At 46.1% G+C, this 19,104-nt stretch overlaps 1 protein-coding gene across 1 annotated transcript in view; it reads left to right on the top strand.

Annotated features, from left to right (window-relative positions):
* The window catches only part of pepd (peptidase D), a 237,456-nt gene that overhangs the window by 54,706 nt on the left and 163,646 nt on the right, over nucleotides 1–19,104 (top strand). The window contains exon 7 of the mRNA XM_072280002.1: nucleotides 9,186–9,230. Within this exon, the coding sequence (XP_072136103.1) occupies nucleotides 9,186–9,230 (45 nt within the window). The remainder of the gene's footprint in view (nucleotides 1–9,185; nucleotides 9,231–19,104) is intronic.

The raw sequence follows: 19,104 nt of genomic DNA on the forward strand, positions 1-19,104 counted from the left end.
GACGCACCTCAAACCTTTGGTCTGAGCGCGTCCCTTCTCTATCACCTGCCTATCCTCCCTCTCGCACTGTCAACAAGCTTTCACTATTTGTGAGCCCTCCTCTTCCCCAGTCTCTTCAGTTCGGTTCCCACCCCCCCCCCAACAATTCTAGTTTAAGCTCTCGCCAGTAGCCTTAGCAAACCTCCCCACCAAGATATTGGTCCCCCTGGGATTCAAGTGCAACCTGTCCTTTTTGTACAGGTCACACCTGCCCCAAAAGAGGTCCCAATGATCCAGAAATCTGAATCCCTGCCCCCTGCTCCAATCCCTCAGCCATGCATTTATCCTCCACCTCATTCTATTCCTATTCTCACTGCCACATGGCACAGGCAGTAATCCTGAGATTACTACCTTTATGGTCCTGCTTCTCAGCTTCCTTCCTAACTCCCTGTAGTCTGTTTTTTCAGGACCTCTTCCTCTTTCCTACCTATGTCATTGGTACCGATATGTATCACGATCTCTGGCTGTTCTCCCTTCCACTTCAGGATATCTTGGACGCGATCTGAAACATCCCGGACTCTGGCATCTGGGAGGCAAACTACCATCCGAGTTTCTTTCCTGCATCCACAGAATCGCCTGTCTGACCCCCTAACTATATAGTCCCCTATCACTACTGCCATCCTCTTCCTTTCCCTACCCTTCTGAGCCATCGGGCTCTCTCTGCCAGAGGCGCGACCACTGTTGCTTCCCTCAGGTAGGCCAAGCCCCTAACAGTACTCAAACTGGAGTACTTATTGTCAAGGGGTACTCTCTAGTACCTGACTCTTCCCCTTCCCCTTCCCCCTCCTGACTGTGGCCCCGGTCTGACTACCTGCCTATAACTCCTTTCTATCACCTCCTCGCTCTCCCTGACCAGGCGAAGGTCATCGAGCTGTGTCTCCAGTTCCCTAACTTGGTCCCTTAGGAGCTGCAGCTCAACACACCTGGTGCAGATATGGCCGTCTGGGAAATTATAGACCAGTGAGTCTTACCTCAGTAGTTTGTAAGTTGATGGAGAAGATCCTGAGAGGCAGGATTTATGAACATTTGGAGATGTATAATATGATTAGGAATAGTCAGCATGGCTTTGTCAAGGGCAGGTCGTGCCTTACGAGCCTGGTTGAATTTTTTGAGGATGTGACTAAACACATTGATGAAGGAAGAGCAGTAGATGGATTTCAGCAAGGCATTTGATAAGGTACCCCATGCAAGGCTTATTGAGAAAGTAAGGAAGCATAGGATCCAAGGGGACATTGTTTTGTGGATACAGAACTGGCTTGCCCACAGAAGGCAAAGAGTGGTTGTAGATGGGACATATTCTGCATGGAGGTCGGTCACCAGTGGTGTGCCTCAGGGATCTGTTCTGGGACCCCTACTCTTCATGATTTTTATAAATGACCTGGATGAGGAAGTGGAGGGATGGGTTAGTAAGTTTGCTGATGACACAAAGGTTGGGGGTGTTGTGGATAGTGTGGAGGGCTGTCAGAGGTTACAGCGGGACATTGATAAGATGCAAAACTGGGCTGAGAAGTGGCAGATGGAGTTCAACCCAGCTAAGTGGGAAGTGGTTCATTTTGGCAGGTCAAATATGATGGCAGAATATAGTATTCATGGTAAGACTCTTGGCAGTGTGGAGGATCAGAGGGATCTTGGGGTCCGAGTCCATAGGACGCTCAAAGCAGCTGCGCAGGTTGACTCTGTGGTTAAGAAGGCATATGGTGTATTGGCCTTCATCAATCATGGAATTGAATTTAGGAGCCGAGAGGTAATGTTGCAGCTAAATAGGACCCTGGTCAGACCCCACTTGGAGTACTGTGCTCAGTTTTGGTCGCCTCACTACAGGAAGGACGTGGAAACCATAGAAAGGGTGCAGAGGAGATTTACAAGGATGTTGCCTGGATTGGAGAGCATGCCTTATGAAGACAGGGTGAGTGAACTTGGCCTTTTCTCCTTGGAGCGGAGGAAGATGAGAGGTGACCTGATAGAGGTGTATAAGATGATGAGAGACATTGATCATGTGGATAGTCGGAGGCTTTTTCCCAGGGCTGAAATGGTTGCCACAAGAGTTTCTAGATGGAATATGAAGGTAAATTAGCCAATAATATTAAAGAGGATAACAAGTTTCTTGAGGTACATAAAGTGTAAAAGAGAGGTGGGAATGGATATCGGACTACTGGAAAACGATGCTAGAATGTTTGTAATGGGAAACAAGGAAATGACAGTCAAACTGATACCTATTTTGCATCAACCTTCACTGTGGAAGACACGAGCAGTATGCCAGAAGTTCGAGAGTGTCAGGGGGCAGAAGTCACTATTACTAGAATGTTCTTGGAAAACTGAAAGATCTGAAGGCGTATAAGCCCAGGGTTCTGAAAGATGTAGCTGAAGAGATTGTGGAGGCATTAGTAACGATCTTTCAAGAATCAATTGATTATGGCATGGTTCTGGAGAAATAGAAAATTGCAAATGTCACTCCACTGTTCAAGAAGGGAGAGAGGCAGAAGAAAGGAAATTATCGGCAGTTAATCTGACCTCAGTGGTTGGGGAAAATGTTGAGCCGATTGTTAAAGGTGTGGTTAAAATACGTGATAAAATAGGCCGTGGTTTCCTCAAAGGAAAATCTTGCCTGACGAATCCGATGGAATTTTTTTGAAGAAATAACAAGTAGGATAGACAAAGGAGAATTGGTTGAAGTTATGTACTTGGATTTTCAGAAGGCCTTTGGCAAGGTGCTGCACTTAAGGCTTCTTTACAAGTTAAGAGCCCATGTATTACAGGAAAGATACTAGCATGGAATAAAGGGTACCTTTTCTGGTTGACTACTGGTGACGAGTGATGTTCGATAGGGGTCTGTGATGGGACTGGTTTTTATGTTGTATATCAATGAACTGAATGATGAAATTGACGGTTTGGTTGCAAAGTTTGCAGATGATATGAAGATGGGTGGAGGGGCAGGTAGTTTTGAGGAAGTAGAGGATACAGAAGGACTAGACGTAAGGAGAATGGGTTAAGAAGTGGTAGATGGAGTACAGTGTCGGGAAGTGTATGGTTATGCAATTTGGTAGAAAGAATAAAAGCATAAAATATTTTCTAAATAGAAAGAAAATTCAAAAATCAGAAGTGCAAAGGGACTTGGGAGTTCTTGTGCACGATTCTCGAAAGGTTAATTTGCAGGTTGAGTCGGTGGTGAGGAAGACAAATGCAAATCAGAATCAGGTTTATTATCAAAGGCATATGTCATGAAATTTGTTAACTTAGCAGCCACAGTTCAATGCAATACATAATAATATAGAAAGAAAATAAATAAAATAGATAATTGAATCAATTACGGTAAATTTATGTATATTCAGTAGATTAAGAATAGAGCAAAAACAGAAATAATATATTTTTTAAAAAGTGAGATGGTGTTCATGGATTCAATGTCCATTTAGGAATCGAATGGTAGAGGGGAAAAAGCTGTTCCTGAATCACTGAGTGCGTGTCTTCGGGCTTCTATACCTCCTTCCTGACAGTAACAGTGAGAAGAGGTCATGTCCTGGGTGGTGGGGGTCCTTAATAATGGACGTTGCCTTTCTGAGGCACCGCTCCTTGAAGATGTCTTGGGTACTATGGAGGCTAGTATCCAAGATGGAGCTGACTAATTTTATGACTTGGTGTAGTTTGTTTTGGTACTGTCCCGAAGCCCCCCACCCCCCAATACCAGACAGGACAGTGATGCAGCCTATCAGAATGCTCTCCACCGTACATCTGTAGAAATTTTTGAGTGTTTTGGGTGACAAAGCAGATCTCTTCAAACTCCTAATGAAATATAGCGGCTGCCTTGCCTTCTTTATTGCTGCATCAATTTGTTAGGACCAGGTTAGATCCTCAAATCTTAACACCCAGGAACTTGAAATTGTTCTCTCTCTTCAATCTGATCCCTCTGAGGATTGGTTCATGTTTCCTCCTCTTGCCTTTCCTGAAGCCAAAGATCAGCTATTTGGCTTTACTGACATTGAGTGCCAGGTTGTTGTTGTGACACCACTCAACTCGTTGGTATATCTCACTCCTGTACGCCCTCTTGTCACCACCTGAGATTCTACCAACAATGGTTGTATCATCAGCAAATTTATAGCTGGTATTTGAGCTATGCCTAGCCACACAGTCATGGGTATAGAGAGAGTAGAGCAGTGGGCTAAGCACACACTCTAGAGATATGCCAGTGTTGATTGTCAGTGAGGAAGAATATTATCACTAATCCACACAGATTGTGGTCTTCAGGTTGAGAAGTCGAGGATCCAGTTGCCAAAGGAAGTACAGAGGCCCAGATTCTGTAGCTTATCAACCAGCAATCTAGGAATGATGGTGTTAAATGCTGAGCTATAGTCATTGACATAGGTGTTTGTGTTGTCCAAGTGATCTAAGGCTGTGTGAAGAACCATTGAGATCGCATCTGCCATAGACCTGTTGTGGTGATAGGCAAATTGCAGTGGGTCCAGGTCCATGCTGAGGCAGGAGTCCATTCTAGTCATGACCAACCTCTCAAAGCATTTCATCACTGTAGGTGAGAGTGCTACCGGGCCATTGTCTTTAAGGTAGCTCACGTTCTTCTTCTTAGGCACTGGTATAATCGTTGCTTTTTTGAAGCAGGTGGGAAGCTGCGACCGTATAGTGAGAGGTTGAAAATGTTCTTGAATACTCCCGCCAGTTGGTTGGCACAGGTTTTTAGAGCCTGGTGAGGTACTGCCTCTTTGCGAGGGTTCACAGTCCTTAAAGGCAACCTAACATTGGCCTTGGGGGTCAGAGATCACCAGGTCACCATGAGCAGCAGTAGTTGTATTCTCCCTTTCAAGGCAGGCATAGAAGGAGTTGAGCTTGTCTGGCGGTGTATCATCGCTGCCATTCATGCTATTTGGTTTCGCTTTGTAGGAAGTAATGTCTTGCAAACCCTGCCAGAGTTAATATGCACCAGATATTGCCTCCGGCCTCGTTCAGAATTGTCTCTTCACTCTTAAAATAGCCTTTTGTAAGTCATACCTGGTTTTCTGGTGCCAACCTGGGTCGCCAGACTTTTAAGTGTCACAGATCTAGCCCTCAGCAGATGACGTACCTCCTGGTTTATCCACAGCTTTTGGTTTGGGAATGTACAGCAAGATTTCATAGGCACACACTACAAAGTTTTGAAGTGTGTGCACGCCTACTTTGTTAGCATTCATTTCCAAAGGATTAGAACAGAAAAGCAAGAATGTAATTTTGAGGCTTTATAAGGCACTGCTGAGGCCTCACTTGGAGTATTGTGATCAGTTTTATGCCCCTTTTATAAAAAAAAAGATGTGCTGACATTGGAGAGGGTTCAAAGTAGGTTTATGAAAATGATTCCAGGATTGAACGGCTTGGCATATGAAGAGTGTTTGATGGTTCTGGGCCTCTACTCACTGGAATTCAGACAAATGAGGGGTGATCTCATTGAAGGCCAAGTCTCTGGGTATGTTTAAGGCAGTGGTTGATAGATTCTTCATTTGCCAGGCATGCAGGGATACAAGGCTGAGAGGGAAAATGGATGAAATGGTGAAGCAGACTCAATAGGCGAAATGGCCTTCTGCTCCTCTAACTTAAGGTTATATGTTAACCTATAGAACTGCCGCATACTGGACATTTTTTTGTTTTTTGCACCGTCCTCTGTAAGCTGTAGAGACTGTAGTGCATGAAAATCCCAGGAGATCAGTGGTTCTGAGATTCTCAAACTATCCTGTCTGGCACCAACAATGATTCCATGGTCGAAGTCACTTAAATCGCATTTCTTCCCCATTCTGATGTTTGGTCTGAACAATAACTGAACGTCTTGACCATGTCTGCTTGTTTTTATGCATTGAATTGCTGCCACGTGATTGGCTGATGAGACATTTGGATTACGAGCAGGTGTGCAGGTGTACCTAATAAAGTGGCCACTGAGTGAATGCATACTTTGATAATAAATTAACTTTGACTCTGTGTGCAGAGTTAATTCTTTGCAAGAATTGAACTGTCCATCCTTATTCCTGAGGGTTAAAAATAACTGTGTGCTACAAGTATATTTCAGGGGAAAGAAAGAAAGAGTGATCTATTTATAACTGGTAGAACGCATTAGAGTCTGACTCATGCAGCCGATATCGTTACAGAGTCACATATACCATCTGAAAATCAATGTGCTCTCAGAATGGCCAATATATTTATACTGAGATAATAAAACACGATTAGACTGGGAACTGTTTGTGCAGAAAGGTTAACTAGCCTGGCAGAAAAAATTGCACATTGTGAAATGTTTTATTGACTGCTAATCTGTTGCCCCTTTACCCTCTAGTGAAATTAGATTTCATAAGTCAGCTCATAAAAGTACATCTGAAAGCTGCTAACAAGGCTGGCGCCGACCCCTTGCTCCAGACAGTGAACGTGACTCCTGTCTTTGGGGTGAGCTGCTGCTTCCTGACATTTCTCATCAACACCTTCCCATTATCCTGCGACTTGCCAGGCTCTGCATTCCCCTCCACCCCCCCCCCTCCTATTTCAGCCTCAGAAGGCAAAGACGTCCCTTTAGAACAGAGGTGAGGAGGAATTTCTTTGGCCGGAGGGCGGTGAATCTGTGGAATTCATTGCCACAGACAGCTGTGGAGGCCAAGTCATTTGGTCTATTTAAGGGGGAGTTTGATAGGTTTTTAATTAGTCGGTGTGTCAAAAGTTATGGGGGTGGGTGGAAGGCAGGAAAATGGGTTGAGAGGGATAATAAATCAGCTCTGATGGAATGGAGGGCAAACATGATGGGCTGAATGGCCTAATTCTGCTCCTATGTCTTATGGTCTTATTTTCATAAAGTCTGTGTTGGTCCAAAGAGCTATTCCATTCTCCCACCAATTATATCCCCACTCCCCCCGGATTGATAGCAGCAAAGATCAAGCTGACAGCCAGAAACTTCTTCCCAGGATGGATGAGGAAGCATCATTTTAAGGTGATTGGAGGAGGGGTGTGAGAGGTAGGTTTTAAACACCGAGTGGAGAGTGTGTGGTATGCTCAGACGGGTGCTGTTAGAGGCAGGTACTTTAGACGTTTAAGAAGCTCCAGCTGTCCACTCTATCGATGCCTGTTAACATCGATAGACTTCCAACAGGGCACCTCTCCTCCTCCTCCGCTTCAGACAAAAATGCCCTATCTCAACCCAACTACAGTGACTGTAAGACACAGAAGCAGAATTAGGCCATTCGACCCATCGACTCTGCTCTGCCATTCCATCGTGGCTGATTTATTATCCTATTTAACCCAATCTCCTGCCTTCTTCCCCCAACCTTTCACACCCTATCAAGAACCTATCAACCTCCGCTTTAAATATATCCAAGGACATGGCCTCCACAGCTGTCTGTGGCAATGAATTACAGATCTGTCAATCTGTGGCTGAAGAAATTCCTCATCTCAGTTCTAAATGGACATCTCTCTATTCTGAGGCTGTGCCCTCTGGTCCTACTCTCTCCTGCCAAAGGAAACATCCTTGCCACATCCACTCTATCTAGGCCTTTCAATATTCGATGGGTTTCAATGAGATTCCCCCTCTCATTCTTCTGAACTTCAATGAGTACAGGCCCAGAGCCATCAAATAATCCTATAGCCTAACCCTTTCATCCCTGGAATCCTTCTCGTGGATTTCATCCAGACCCTCTCCAAAGCCAGCGCATATTTGCTTGGATAAGGGGCCCAGAACTGCTGACTATAGTTCAAGTGTCTAAAAGCCTCAGTGTTGGTGGGGGCTGAAATTATGGTTCTCAATTTTCTGGAACAGTATAGCACAGGAACAGGCGTTTCGGCCCACAATGTTGTGCTGAACCAATTAAATTCGCAATCAAATGGCCAGCTAAACTCATCTCTTCTGCTTTCTCAATGTCCATATCTGTCCATTTTCCTCACCTTCATGTGCCCACCTAAATGTCTGTTAAAAATCTCTGATGTATCTGCCTCTACCACACCCCAGGAAGGGTACTTCAGGAACCCACCACTCTGTTTATTTAAAAAAAATCCTTGCCCTCACATCTTCATTGAAATTACTCTCTCACCTTAGATGCATGCCCTCTGGTATTAGACATTTCAAACCTGGGGGAAAAATACTCTCTGTCTATATGTCTCATAATGTTAGAACCCTCTTTCTGGAATGGGACCTGGATCCATGATTACTTATTAATAAGTCCGACGGGGAAATGTACTTATTGAAACAGATGGGCATGCAAAGCTTAGTCATGGACTCGAGATTCTGCAGAGCATCGTACACTACAGTCCGCACACAATGTCAGCTGTTTGTTCCTCTCCCTCGATGTTGCCTGACCTGCTGAGTTGCTCCAGCATTGTGTGTCTTGTCAGGCGTAGTGTTGCTGGGAGTGCTTGAGGCAATTGGGGTAATGTTTTCTCAAGGAGACGCGAGGTGTGTGTCCAGATCTGATGTCTGTCCCATTACCGCTGTTGACCCTTCACCCTCAGGACTGTTCAGTCTTTGCACTGTCATTGCTGTATTGTAGGAAGTTCAAAGCAAGTTTATGATCAAAGTACATAGAGTGTCAAAAAAAGTATCCACTGTGATTCAATGTTGTAAAACCAACACCCTGGGGTGAATACTTTTTATAGGCACTGTATGTCACCATATTCATAAAGAAACAAGAGAATCATTCCGAAAGACCGCACATACTAAGATGGACAAACTACCAATATGCAAAAGACAAAAACTGCAAATAAAAAAGAAAAAAAGAAACAATGAATATTGGGAACATGAGATGAAGTCTTTGAAAGTGAATCCATAGTTTGTGGGGACAGTTGAGTGTTGTGGTGAGTGAAGTTATTCCCACCGGTTCAAGAGTGCAGTGGTTGAGAGCTAATAACTATTCCTGAACCTGATGTGGGTCCTGGGGCTCTTGTACCACTTTACTGATGGAAGCAGTGAAAAGAGAGCCTGTCCTGGATGGTGAGGGTCTTTGAACGCTGCTTTCCTATGACAACACTCCTTGTAGGTGTGCTCAATGGTGGGGAGGGCTTTACCCCTGGTGGGCTGGGTTATATCCATTACTTTTGTAGGCTTTTCTGTTCAAGACTACTGGTGTTTGAGGAAGGTGATCAGGGTGATTGGAAGGGGGAAGCTGCACTGAATTTCAGTGAAATTGATTATCTTCTCTTCTCTCCAGGTTTAATGTGAACAACGTTGTGCTTCACCCGGAGATCGCAGAGTGGTGAGTACCTGTTTAACCTCGTCTCTGGGTAGGCAGTGCAGGTGTACCATTGTGTCAGGGCAACGCGAAGTCCTCGCCACTCTATGATGTCCCTGCCCCATTATAACAGCAGTCTGCATTCGCGCAGCACCTCAAATATCTCCTCTCAGTGGTGACCAGTGGTCTCACACCACTGGAGAGGGAGGGTTCTGCGTTGACCATTACAGCACAGTGCAGACCCTTCGGTCCACAATGTCGTGCTGACACTTTAACCTAGTCTAATGCCAATCTAACCCTTCACTCCAACATAACCCTCATGTGCCTATCTGAAAGTTGTTAACTGCCCTTAATGTTTCTGCCTCTGCCAGCACATTCCACACGCCCACCATTCTCATCCAGCGCATCTTGGTAAATCTCCTCTGCACCTTCTCTAAAGCCTGATGATCCCGATCCTTTTGGTGTCTCTTTGACCGATGGAAAGTGAGCCTGGGTGAGCTGTGGGAGTGGAGTTTTATACTGACTGCAGACTGCGCTAACGGGACAAGTAACGTATCCAGGGAATTGGCACCGGAACCTACTGGGTGAATCCGTGTAGCTTCATCCTCATTCCTCTGTTCTCTCCTGTGTCTCTGTCGATATTTATCAGTCTTATCCTCCTTGGGATTAAAAAAAATAATGAAATGACCTCGACCTGACCCACCTCAGGCAAGCTGTTCCAGCATCCATGTCTGAAGAAATTTCTGAGGAACACTCTCCCCAGTATTTTTTGTAAAATCAATCCCCGGCCATGCCTGGCTGGCATTCAGTTGGTTTTGATTTCCTGCGCTGTGCTTCTGCTCTTCTGCTATTACGTTACATTTGTCAAATGTAAAATCAGATTTGAATTTAGCAGAGTGAGATTTTGTCTTTGCTACATTGGTTCTGAGAGGTTTCTGACCTTGAATGTGGGTGGAAGGAGAACCAGACGAATCTGTTCAATATTGAGACTGTGCTGTGACTGAGATTGGTTTTACAACGCAGGCTCCAGTTATCAGGTATCTAAAATGTCAGAGATTTCACAGCCCAGTGATACGGTAAATTTAGTAACCAGTGAATGGGTTATAATTTTGATTGTGTGTGATTGGCTGGGATATCTGCCTCTGATTCCCAGAGCTCTGCTTTCCAGCTAGGGATCAATGGCTCCTTGTTGGGCATTCCTCCCTATTTCCCAGGAGTCAGTGGCTGCTTGTTGGACATTTCTCCTCAGTTCCCAGGAGTCAGTGGCTCCTGGTTGGACATTTCTCTCCTGTTCCCAGGAGTCGATGGTTCCATGTTGGACACTTCTCCCCAGTTCCCAGGAGTCAACAGCTCCCTGTTGGACACGTATGCAGTATGTGGGAAGTCAGGCACAGCACAATTGTCCCTGATGACTACACCTGTAAAAGGCGCATCCAGCTGCAGCTCCTGACAGACTGAGTTAGGGAACTGGAGCTGGATGAACTTCAGATCATTTGTGAGGCAGAGGCAGAAATAGCCAGGAGTTTCAGGGAGATAGTCACCCCTAAAAGTCAGGAGACAGGAAGCTGGGTGACTGTCAGGAGAGGGAAGGGGAATAGACAGAATGAGCAGAGCACCCCTGTGGCCGTTCCCATCAATAATAAGTATACTGTTTTGGATACTGTTGGTGGGGACGACCTACCAGGGACAAGTTGTAGTGGTCACGTCTCTGGCACCGGACCCTCAGCTCAGAAAGGAAGGAGGGAAAAGAGGAGAGCAGTAATGATAGTTCGATAGTTAGGGAGACAGATAAGAGGTTCTGTGGGAGAGATCGAGAATCCCGGATGGTCTGTTGCCTCCCTGATGCCAGGGTCCACAATATCTCGGATCGAGTTCTCAGTGTTCTCAGGAGGGATGGTGAGCAGCCAGATGTTGTGGTCCATGTAGGGACCAATGACGTGGGTAGGAAGGAGGAGGAGATCCTGCAAAGAGAGTTTAGGGAGTTAGGTGCAAAGTTGAAGGACAGGAACTCCAGGGTTGCGACTTCAGGATTGCTACCCGTGCCACGTGCTAGTGAGGCTAGAAGTAGGAAGATAATGCAGCTAAATACGTGGCTAAGGAGATGGTGCAGGAGGGAGGGCTTCATGTTTCTAGACAATTGGGCTTTGTTCCAGGGAAGGTGGGACCTGTTCCGACGGGACGGTTTGCACCTGAACTGGAGGAGGACTAACATCCTAGCGAGTAGATTTGCTAGTTCTGCTCAGGAGGTTTTAAACTAGATTTGCAGGGGGAGGGGAGCCAGAGTGTTAGAGCAGATAGTGAGGTGGAGGAGGAGAAAGGTCATGCGAGGACTGCATGTGTAGACAGAAATCAAATGTTTGTACGGGATAGAAATGTTCTCAGGTGCATCTATTTCAATGCAAGGAGTATTGTAGGTAAGGCAGATGAGCTCAGGGCATGGATTGGCATGTGGGATTACGACATTAGTGCTATTCGTGAGACTTGGTTACAGGAGGGGCAGGACTATCAGCTTAATGTTCTGGGGTTCCGTTGTTTCAGATGTGACAGAGGGGGAGGGATGAAAGGGGGAGTGGCATTACTAGTCAGGGAGACTATCACAGCTGTGCGTAGACAGGACAGCCCGGAGGGCTCGTCTATAGAGGCCATATGGGTGGAGCTGAGGATTGGAAAAGCTGTGACCACACTAATGGGGTTGTATTATAGATGGCCCAATAGTCAGAGAGAATTGGAGGAGCAAATCTGTAGAGAGATAGCAGACCGATGTAAGAAACAGAAAATTGTAATAGTAGGGGATTTTAACTTTCCACATATTGACTGGGACTCCCACACCGTGAAAGGGTTAGATGGCGTGGAGTTTGTCAAATGTGTTCAGGGAAGTTTTCTAAATCAATATATAGAGGTACCAACGAGAGAGGATGCAATACTTGATCTCCTGTTGGGGAACCAGACAGGTCAGGTGACAGAGGTATGTGAAGGTGAACATTTTCGGTCCAGTGACCATAATGTCATTAGTTTCAAGTTAATTATGGATAAAGATAGGTCTGGTCCTCGAGTTAAGGTTCTAAATTGGAGAAGGGCCAATTCTGAGGAAATGAGAAAGGATCCAGGAAGAGTGGATTGGGATAAGTTGTTTCCTGGCAAGGATGTGTTCGTATGTGGAAGGCATTCAAGGGCGAAATCTTGAGAGTGGAGAGTTTGCATGTTCCTGCCAGGATTAAAGACAAAGTTAACAGGTATAGGGAACCTTGGTTTTCCAGGGATATTGGCAATCTGGTTAAGAAAAAGAGAGAGGTGTATAGCAGGTATAGGCGACAAGGAACAAATGAGGTACTTGAAGAGTATAGAAAATGTAAGAAAATACTAAAGAAGGAAATCAGGAAGGCAAAAAAGAAGACATGAGGTTGCTTTGGCAGATAATGTGAAGGTAAACCCAAAGGATTTCTACAAGTATATTAAGAGTAAAAGGATAGTAAGGGACAAAATTGGTCCCCTAGAAGATCAAAGTGGTCGTCTATGTGTGGAGCCTCACAAGATAGGGGAGATCTTAAACAGTTTATTTGCATCAGTATTTACTCAGGAAACTGGCATAGTGTATATGGAAGGAACGGAAACAAGCAGTAGTGTCATGGAACATATCGAGATTAAAGAGGAGGAGGTGCTTGCTGCCTTACAGCGAATAAAGGTAGATAGATCCCCCGGGCCTGACATGATATTTCCTCAGACCTTGAGACAGACTAGTGTAGAAATTGCAGGGGCCCTGGCAGAAATATTTAAAATGTCCTTAGCCACGGGTATGGTGCCGGAGGATTGGAGGGTAGCTCATGTTGTTCGGTTGTTTAAAAAAGGCTCCAAAAGTAAACCAGGTAATTACAGGCCAGTGAGCCTGACATCAGTAGTAGGTAAATTATTGGAAGGTGTTCTGAGAGATCGGATATACAAGTATTTGGACAGCCAAGGGCTGATTAATAATAGTCAGCATGGCTTTATGCGTGGTAGATCGTGTTTAACGAATCTTGTATAGTTTTTCGAGGAGGTTACCAAGAAAGTAGATGAAAGAAAGGCTGTGGATGTTGTCTACGTGGACTCTAGTAAGGCCTTTGATAAGGTCCCACATGGGAGGTTAGTTTAGAAGGTTCAAACACTAGGTATCCATGGAGAGGTTGTAAACTGGATTCGAAATTGGCTGTTTGGGAGAAGACAGAGTGGTAGTGGATGGTTGCTTCTCAGACTGGAGGCCTGTGACTAGTGGTATGCCTCAGGGATCTGTGCTGGGACCATTGTTGTCTGTTGTCTAGATCAATGCTCTAGATAATAATGTGGTAAACTGGATCAGCAGGTTTGCTGATGACACTAAGATTGGAGGCGTGGACAGTGAGGAAAGCTTTCAAAGCTTGCAGAGGGATCTGGACCAACTGGAAAAATAGGCCAGATGGAATTTAATGCAGACAAGTGTGTGGTGTTGCATTTTGGAAGGACAAATCAAGGTAGGACATGCACAGTAAATGGTAGGGCACTGAGGAGTGCGGAGGAACAAAGAAATCTGGGAGTTCAGATACATAATTCCCTGAAAGTGGCGTCACGGGTAGACAGGGTTGTAAAGAAGGCTTTTGGCATCGTGGCATTCATGAATCAAAGTATTGAGTATACTTCTTCGGCAAGGACTCTTCCACCCCCACCGATGACCCCTTCTCCCGTCTTCAACCCTCCTCTTCTTCATGGACACCCCGCTCTGGTCTTCTGCCTGCTCTGGATCTCTTTATCGCTAACTGCCGACGGGACATCAACCGTCTCGACTTCACCGCACCTTGTCCCCATTCCAACCTCACTCCTTCGGAACGCTCTGCTGTCCACTCCCTCCGCACTAATCCTAACCTTATTATTAAACCTGCCGATAAGAGGGGTGCTGTTGTAGTCTGGCGTACTGACCTCTACCTTGCCGAGGCACAGCGACAACTCGCGGATGCCTCCTCTTATTTACCCCTCGATCGTGACCCCACTAAGGAGCACCAGGCCATTGTCTCCCACACCATCACCGACTTTATCCGCTCAGGGGATCTCCCATCCACTGCTACCAACCTTATAGTTCCCACACCTCGCACTTCCCGTTTCTACCTCCTACCCAAGATCCACAAATCTGCCTGTCCTGGCCGACCTATTGTCTCTGCTTGCTCCTGCCCCATCGAACTCGTTTCTGCATACCTCGACACGGTTTTATCCCCCCTTGTTCAATCCCTTCCTACCTATGTTCGTGACACTTCTCACGCTCTTAAACTTTTCGATGATTTTAAGTTCCCTGGCCCCCACCGCTTTATTTTCACCATGGATGTCCAGTCCCTATATACTTCCATCCCCCATCAGGAAGGTCTCAAAGCTCTACGCTTCTTTTTGGATTCCAGACCTAATCAGTTCCCCTCTACCACCACTCTGCTCCGTCTAGCGGAATTAGTTCTTACTCTTAATAATTTCTCCTTTGGCTCCTCCCACTTCCTCCAAACTAAAGGTGTAGCTATGGGCACCCGTATGGGTCCTAGCTATGCCTGTCTTTTTGTTGGCTTTGTGGAACAATCTATGTTCCGTGCTTATTCTGGTATCTGTCCCCCACTTTTCCTTCGCTACATCGACGACTGCATTGGCGCTGCTTCCTGCACGCATGCAGAGCTCATTGACTTTATTAACTTTGCCTCAAACTTTCACCCTGCCCTCAAGTTTACCTGGTCCATTCCCGACACCTCCCTCCCCTTTTTAGATCTTTCTGTCTCTGTCTCTGGAGACAGTTTATCCACTGATGTCTACTATAAGCCTACTGACTCTCACAGCTATCTGAACTATTCCTCTTCTCACCCTGTCTCTTGCAAAAACGCCATCCCCTTCTCGCAATTCCTCCGTCTCCGCCGCATCTGCTCTCAGGATGAGGCTTTTCATTCTAGGACGAGGGAGATGTCCTCCTTTTTTAAAGAAAGGGGCTTCCCTTCCTCCACTATCAACTCTGCTCTTAAACGCATCTCCCCCATTTCACGTACATCTGCTCTCACTCCATCCTCCCGCCACCCCACTAGGAATAGGGTTCCCCTGGTCCTCACCTACCACCCCACCAGCCTCCGGGTCGAACATATTATTCTCCGTAACTTCCGCCACCTCCAACGGGATCCCACCACTAAGCACATCTTTCCCTCCCCCCCCCCCCCCCGCTTTCCGTAGGGATCGCTCCCTACGCGACTCCCTTGTCCATTCATCCCCCCCATCCCTCCCCACTGATCTCCCTCCTGGCACTTATCCGTGTAAGCGGAACAAGTGCTACACATGCCCTTACACTTCCTCCCTTACCACCATTCAGGGCCCCAAACAGTCCTTCCAGGTGAGGCGACACTTCACCTGTGAGTTGGCTGGGGTGATATACTGCGTCCGGTGCTCCCAATGTGGCCTTTTATATATTGGCGAGACCTGACGCAGACTGGGAGACCGCTTTGCTGAACACCTATGCTCTGTCCACCAGAGAAAGCAGGATCTCCCAGTTGCCACACATTTTAATTCCACATCCCATTCCCATTCTGACATGTCTATCCACGGCCTCCTCTACTGTAAAGATGAAGCCACACTCAGGTTGGAGGAACAACACCTTATATTCCGTCTGGGTATCCTCCAACCTGATGACATGAACATCGACTTCTCTAACTTCCGCTAATGCCCCACCTCCCCCTCGTACCCCATCTGTTACTTATTTTTATACACACATTCTTTCTCTCACTCTCCTTTTTCTCCCTCTGTCCCTCTGAATATACCCCTTGCCCATCCTCTGGGTTTCCCCCCCACCTTGTCTTTCTTCCCGTACCTCCTGTCCCATGATCCTCTCGTATCCCTTTTGCCGATCACCTGTCCAGCGCTTGGCTCCATCCCTCCCCCTCCTGTCTTCTCCTATCATTTTGGATCTCCCCTTCCCCCTCCAACTTTCAAATCCCTTACTCACTCTTCCTTCAGTTAGTCCTGACAAAGGGTCTCGGCCTGAAACGTTGACTGCACCTCTTCCTAGCGATGCTGCCTGGCCTGCTGTGTTCACCAGCAACTTTGATGTGTGTTGTTTATTGAGTATAGGAGTTGGGATGTTGTGGGGAGGTTGTATAAGACATTGGTGAGGCCAAATTTGGAGTATTGTGTACAGTTCTGGTCACCTAACTATAGGAAGGATATCAGTAAGATTGAAAGAGTGCAGAGAAGATTGACTAGGCTGTTGCCAGGTCTTCAGAAGTTGAGTTAGAGGGAAAGATTGAACAGTTTAGGACTTTATTCCTTGGAGTGTAGAAGAATGAGGGGAGATTTGATAGATACACTTTACTGATCCCGAGGGAAATTGGGTTTCATTACAGCCGCACCAACCAAGAATAGAGCATAAATATAGCAATACAAAAACCACGAGCAATCAAATGCTAGATGGAAAATAAGTCCAGGACCAGCCTATTGGCTCAGGGTGTCTGACCCTCCATCGGAGGAGCTGCAAAGTTCGATGGCCACAGGCAGGAACAACCTCCCGTGACGCCCAGGGTTGTATCTCGGTGGAATATGGCCAGAGTCCAACAGCAAAAAGTTCAATATCCGGTCTACAAACACGTTCCTGGATCGTAATATGACCAGGATTGCACCATCCGTTGTTAACCAGAACAGTAAGCACTCAACTCCTTTACGCTTACCGCTCTCAGTGCACTTCTGGTCAGCCAGAACGGTCTGGAAGCCATCCATGGAAAAGTTTTGGTCGGGTATGTCCTCGTGCAGCCCCGTTCCAGTAAAACACATAACACTGCACTCCCGCAATGTTCTCTGACGCCTGGCTAGCGCCGTGAACTTGTCCATTTTATTATCCACCGAACTCTTCTTCTCCATAAGTCTCTGTGTCTCGACCCGGTCCTCTTTCCTCGCCTTTGTGATCCCCCTCTGCATCCTCTGTGTGTTTTCCTCCAGATTTCAGCAGGGGTGTCCGCCACTCTGTTCGCTAAACCGGCCGGCAGAAGCTCAGTCAGCTGGTCCCTGGAATGCACAATGCCACCATGCTTCTGCCCCGCTAATGAGACATGTCGGAATGTAACTATTTCCAGCGCTAAAAAGGATAGAGGTTTACAAAATTATGAGGGGTATAGACAGAGTAAATGTGAATAGGCTCTTTCCACTTAGATTGGGTGAGATAAATACGAGAAGACGTGGCTTTAGGGTGAAAGGGGAAAGGTTTAGGGGGAACATTAGGGGGAACTTCAGAGAGTGGTGGGAGTGTGGAACGAGCTGTCATCTGACGTGGTAAATGTGGGCTCACTCTTAAGTTTTAAGAATAAATTGGATAGATACATGGATGGGAGAGGTCTGCAGGGTTATGGACTGGATGCAGGTCAATGGGACTAGTGGAATAATGTTTTGGCACAGACTAGAAGGGCCAGATGGCCTGCTTTCTGTGCTGTAGTGTTCTATGGTTCTCCCCAATTCCCAGGAAACAGTTCCCTTGTTGGACACTTCTCCCTAGTTCCCAGGAAGCAATGGCTCCTGGTTGGACATTTCTCCCTCGTTCCCAGGAGTCAGTGGCTCCTGGTTGGACACTTTTCCTCAGTCACCCAGGAGTCAGTGTGCCTTGTTGGACATTTCTCCCCATTTCCCAGGAGTCAATGGCTGCTTGTTGGACTTCCTGGCACTTACGTTTCATGAGAAGGTGCAGAGGAGGCAACTAAAAAAGCTCTAAGAAGGGAAAAGATAAAATATGATGCAGACTAACCAATAATATAGAGCAGGATACCAGAAGTTTTCTCAGTTATATAAAGAGTAACAGGAAGGTGAGAGTTGATATTGGACCACTGGAAAATGATGCTGGTGAGGTAGTAATGGGGAACAAGAAATGGCAGATGAACTTAATGGGTATTTTGCATACGTGTCTTCACTGTGGAAGGCACTAGCAGTGTGCCAGAGGTTTGTGAGTGTCAGGGTGCAGGAGGGAGTGCCATTGCTATTACAAAGAAAAAGTGCTCAGCAAACTCAAACGTCTTAAGGTGGATAAGTCACCTGAACCAGATGGACTACATTCCAGAGTCCTCAGAGAGGTTGCTGAAGAGATAATGAATGCATTGTTCATGATCTTTCAAGAATCACTTGATTCTGGCATGATCCCAGAGGCTGGAAGATTGCAAATGTTACTCCACTCTTTAAGAAGGGAGGAAGGCAAAAGAAAGGAAATTATAGGCCAGTTAACCTAACCTCAGTGGTTGGGAGTCTATTATTAAGGATGAGGTTTCAGGGTACTTGGAGACTAATGATAAAATAAGTCAAAGTCAACATGGTTTGTGTAAAGGGAAACCTTACCTAACAAGTCTGTTAGTTCTTCAAGGAAGTAACAAGGCAGGGTGGACAAAAGAGAGGCAATGGATGGCATTTACTTGGATTATCAGAAGGCATTTGATAAGGTGCCACACATGAGGCTGCTTAATCCTGTGGCGTTACAGGAAAGATACTGGCGTGGATAGTGGAATGGATGACAGGCAGGAGACAGCGACTGGGGATAAATGGGGCCTTTTCTGGTTGGCTGACAGCGACTAGTGGTGTTTCTCAGGGGGCAGTATTGGGACTGCTGTTTTTCACATTGTTTGTCAATGATTTAGACAGCTGAATTGATGTCTTTGCGGCAAAGTTTGCGGATGATACGAAGGTAGGTAGTGCTGAGGAAGCAATGCAATTGTAGCAGGACTTAGACAAATTGGAAGAATGGGCAAAAAAATGGCAGATGGAATACGGTGTTGGGAAATGTATGATAATGGATTTTGGTAAAAGGAACAATAGTGCAGACTATTACCTAATTTGGGAGGAGGTTCAAACATCAGAGGGACTTCGGAGTCCTCATGCAAAACTCCCAGAAAGTTAATTTACAACTTAGTCT

The sequence above is a fragment of the Mobula birostris genome, chromosome 15, assembly GCF_030028105.1.
Source record: "Mobula birostris isolate sMobBir1 chromosome 15, sMobBir1.hap1, whole genome shotgun sequence".
In the NCBI taxonomy this organism is placed as follows: domain Eukaryota; kingdom Metazoa; phylum Chordata; class Chondrichthyes; order Myliobatiformes; family Myliobatidae; genus Mobula; species Mobula birostris.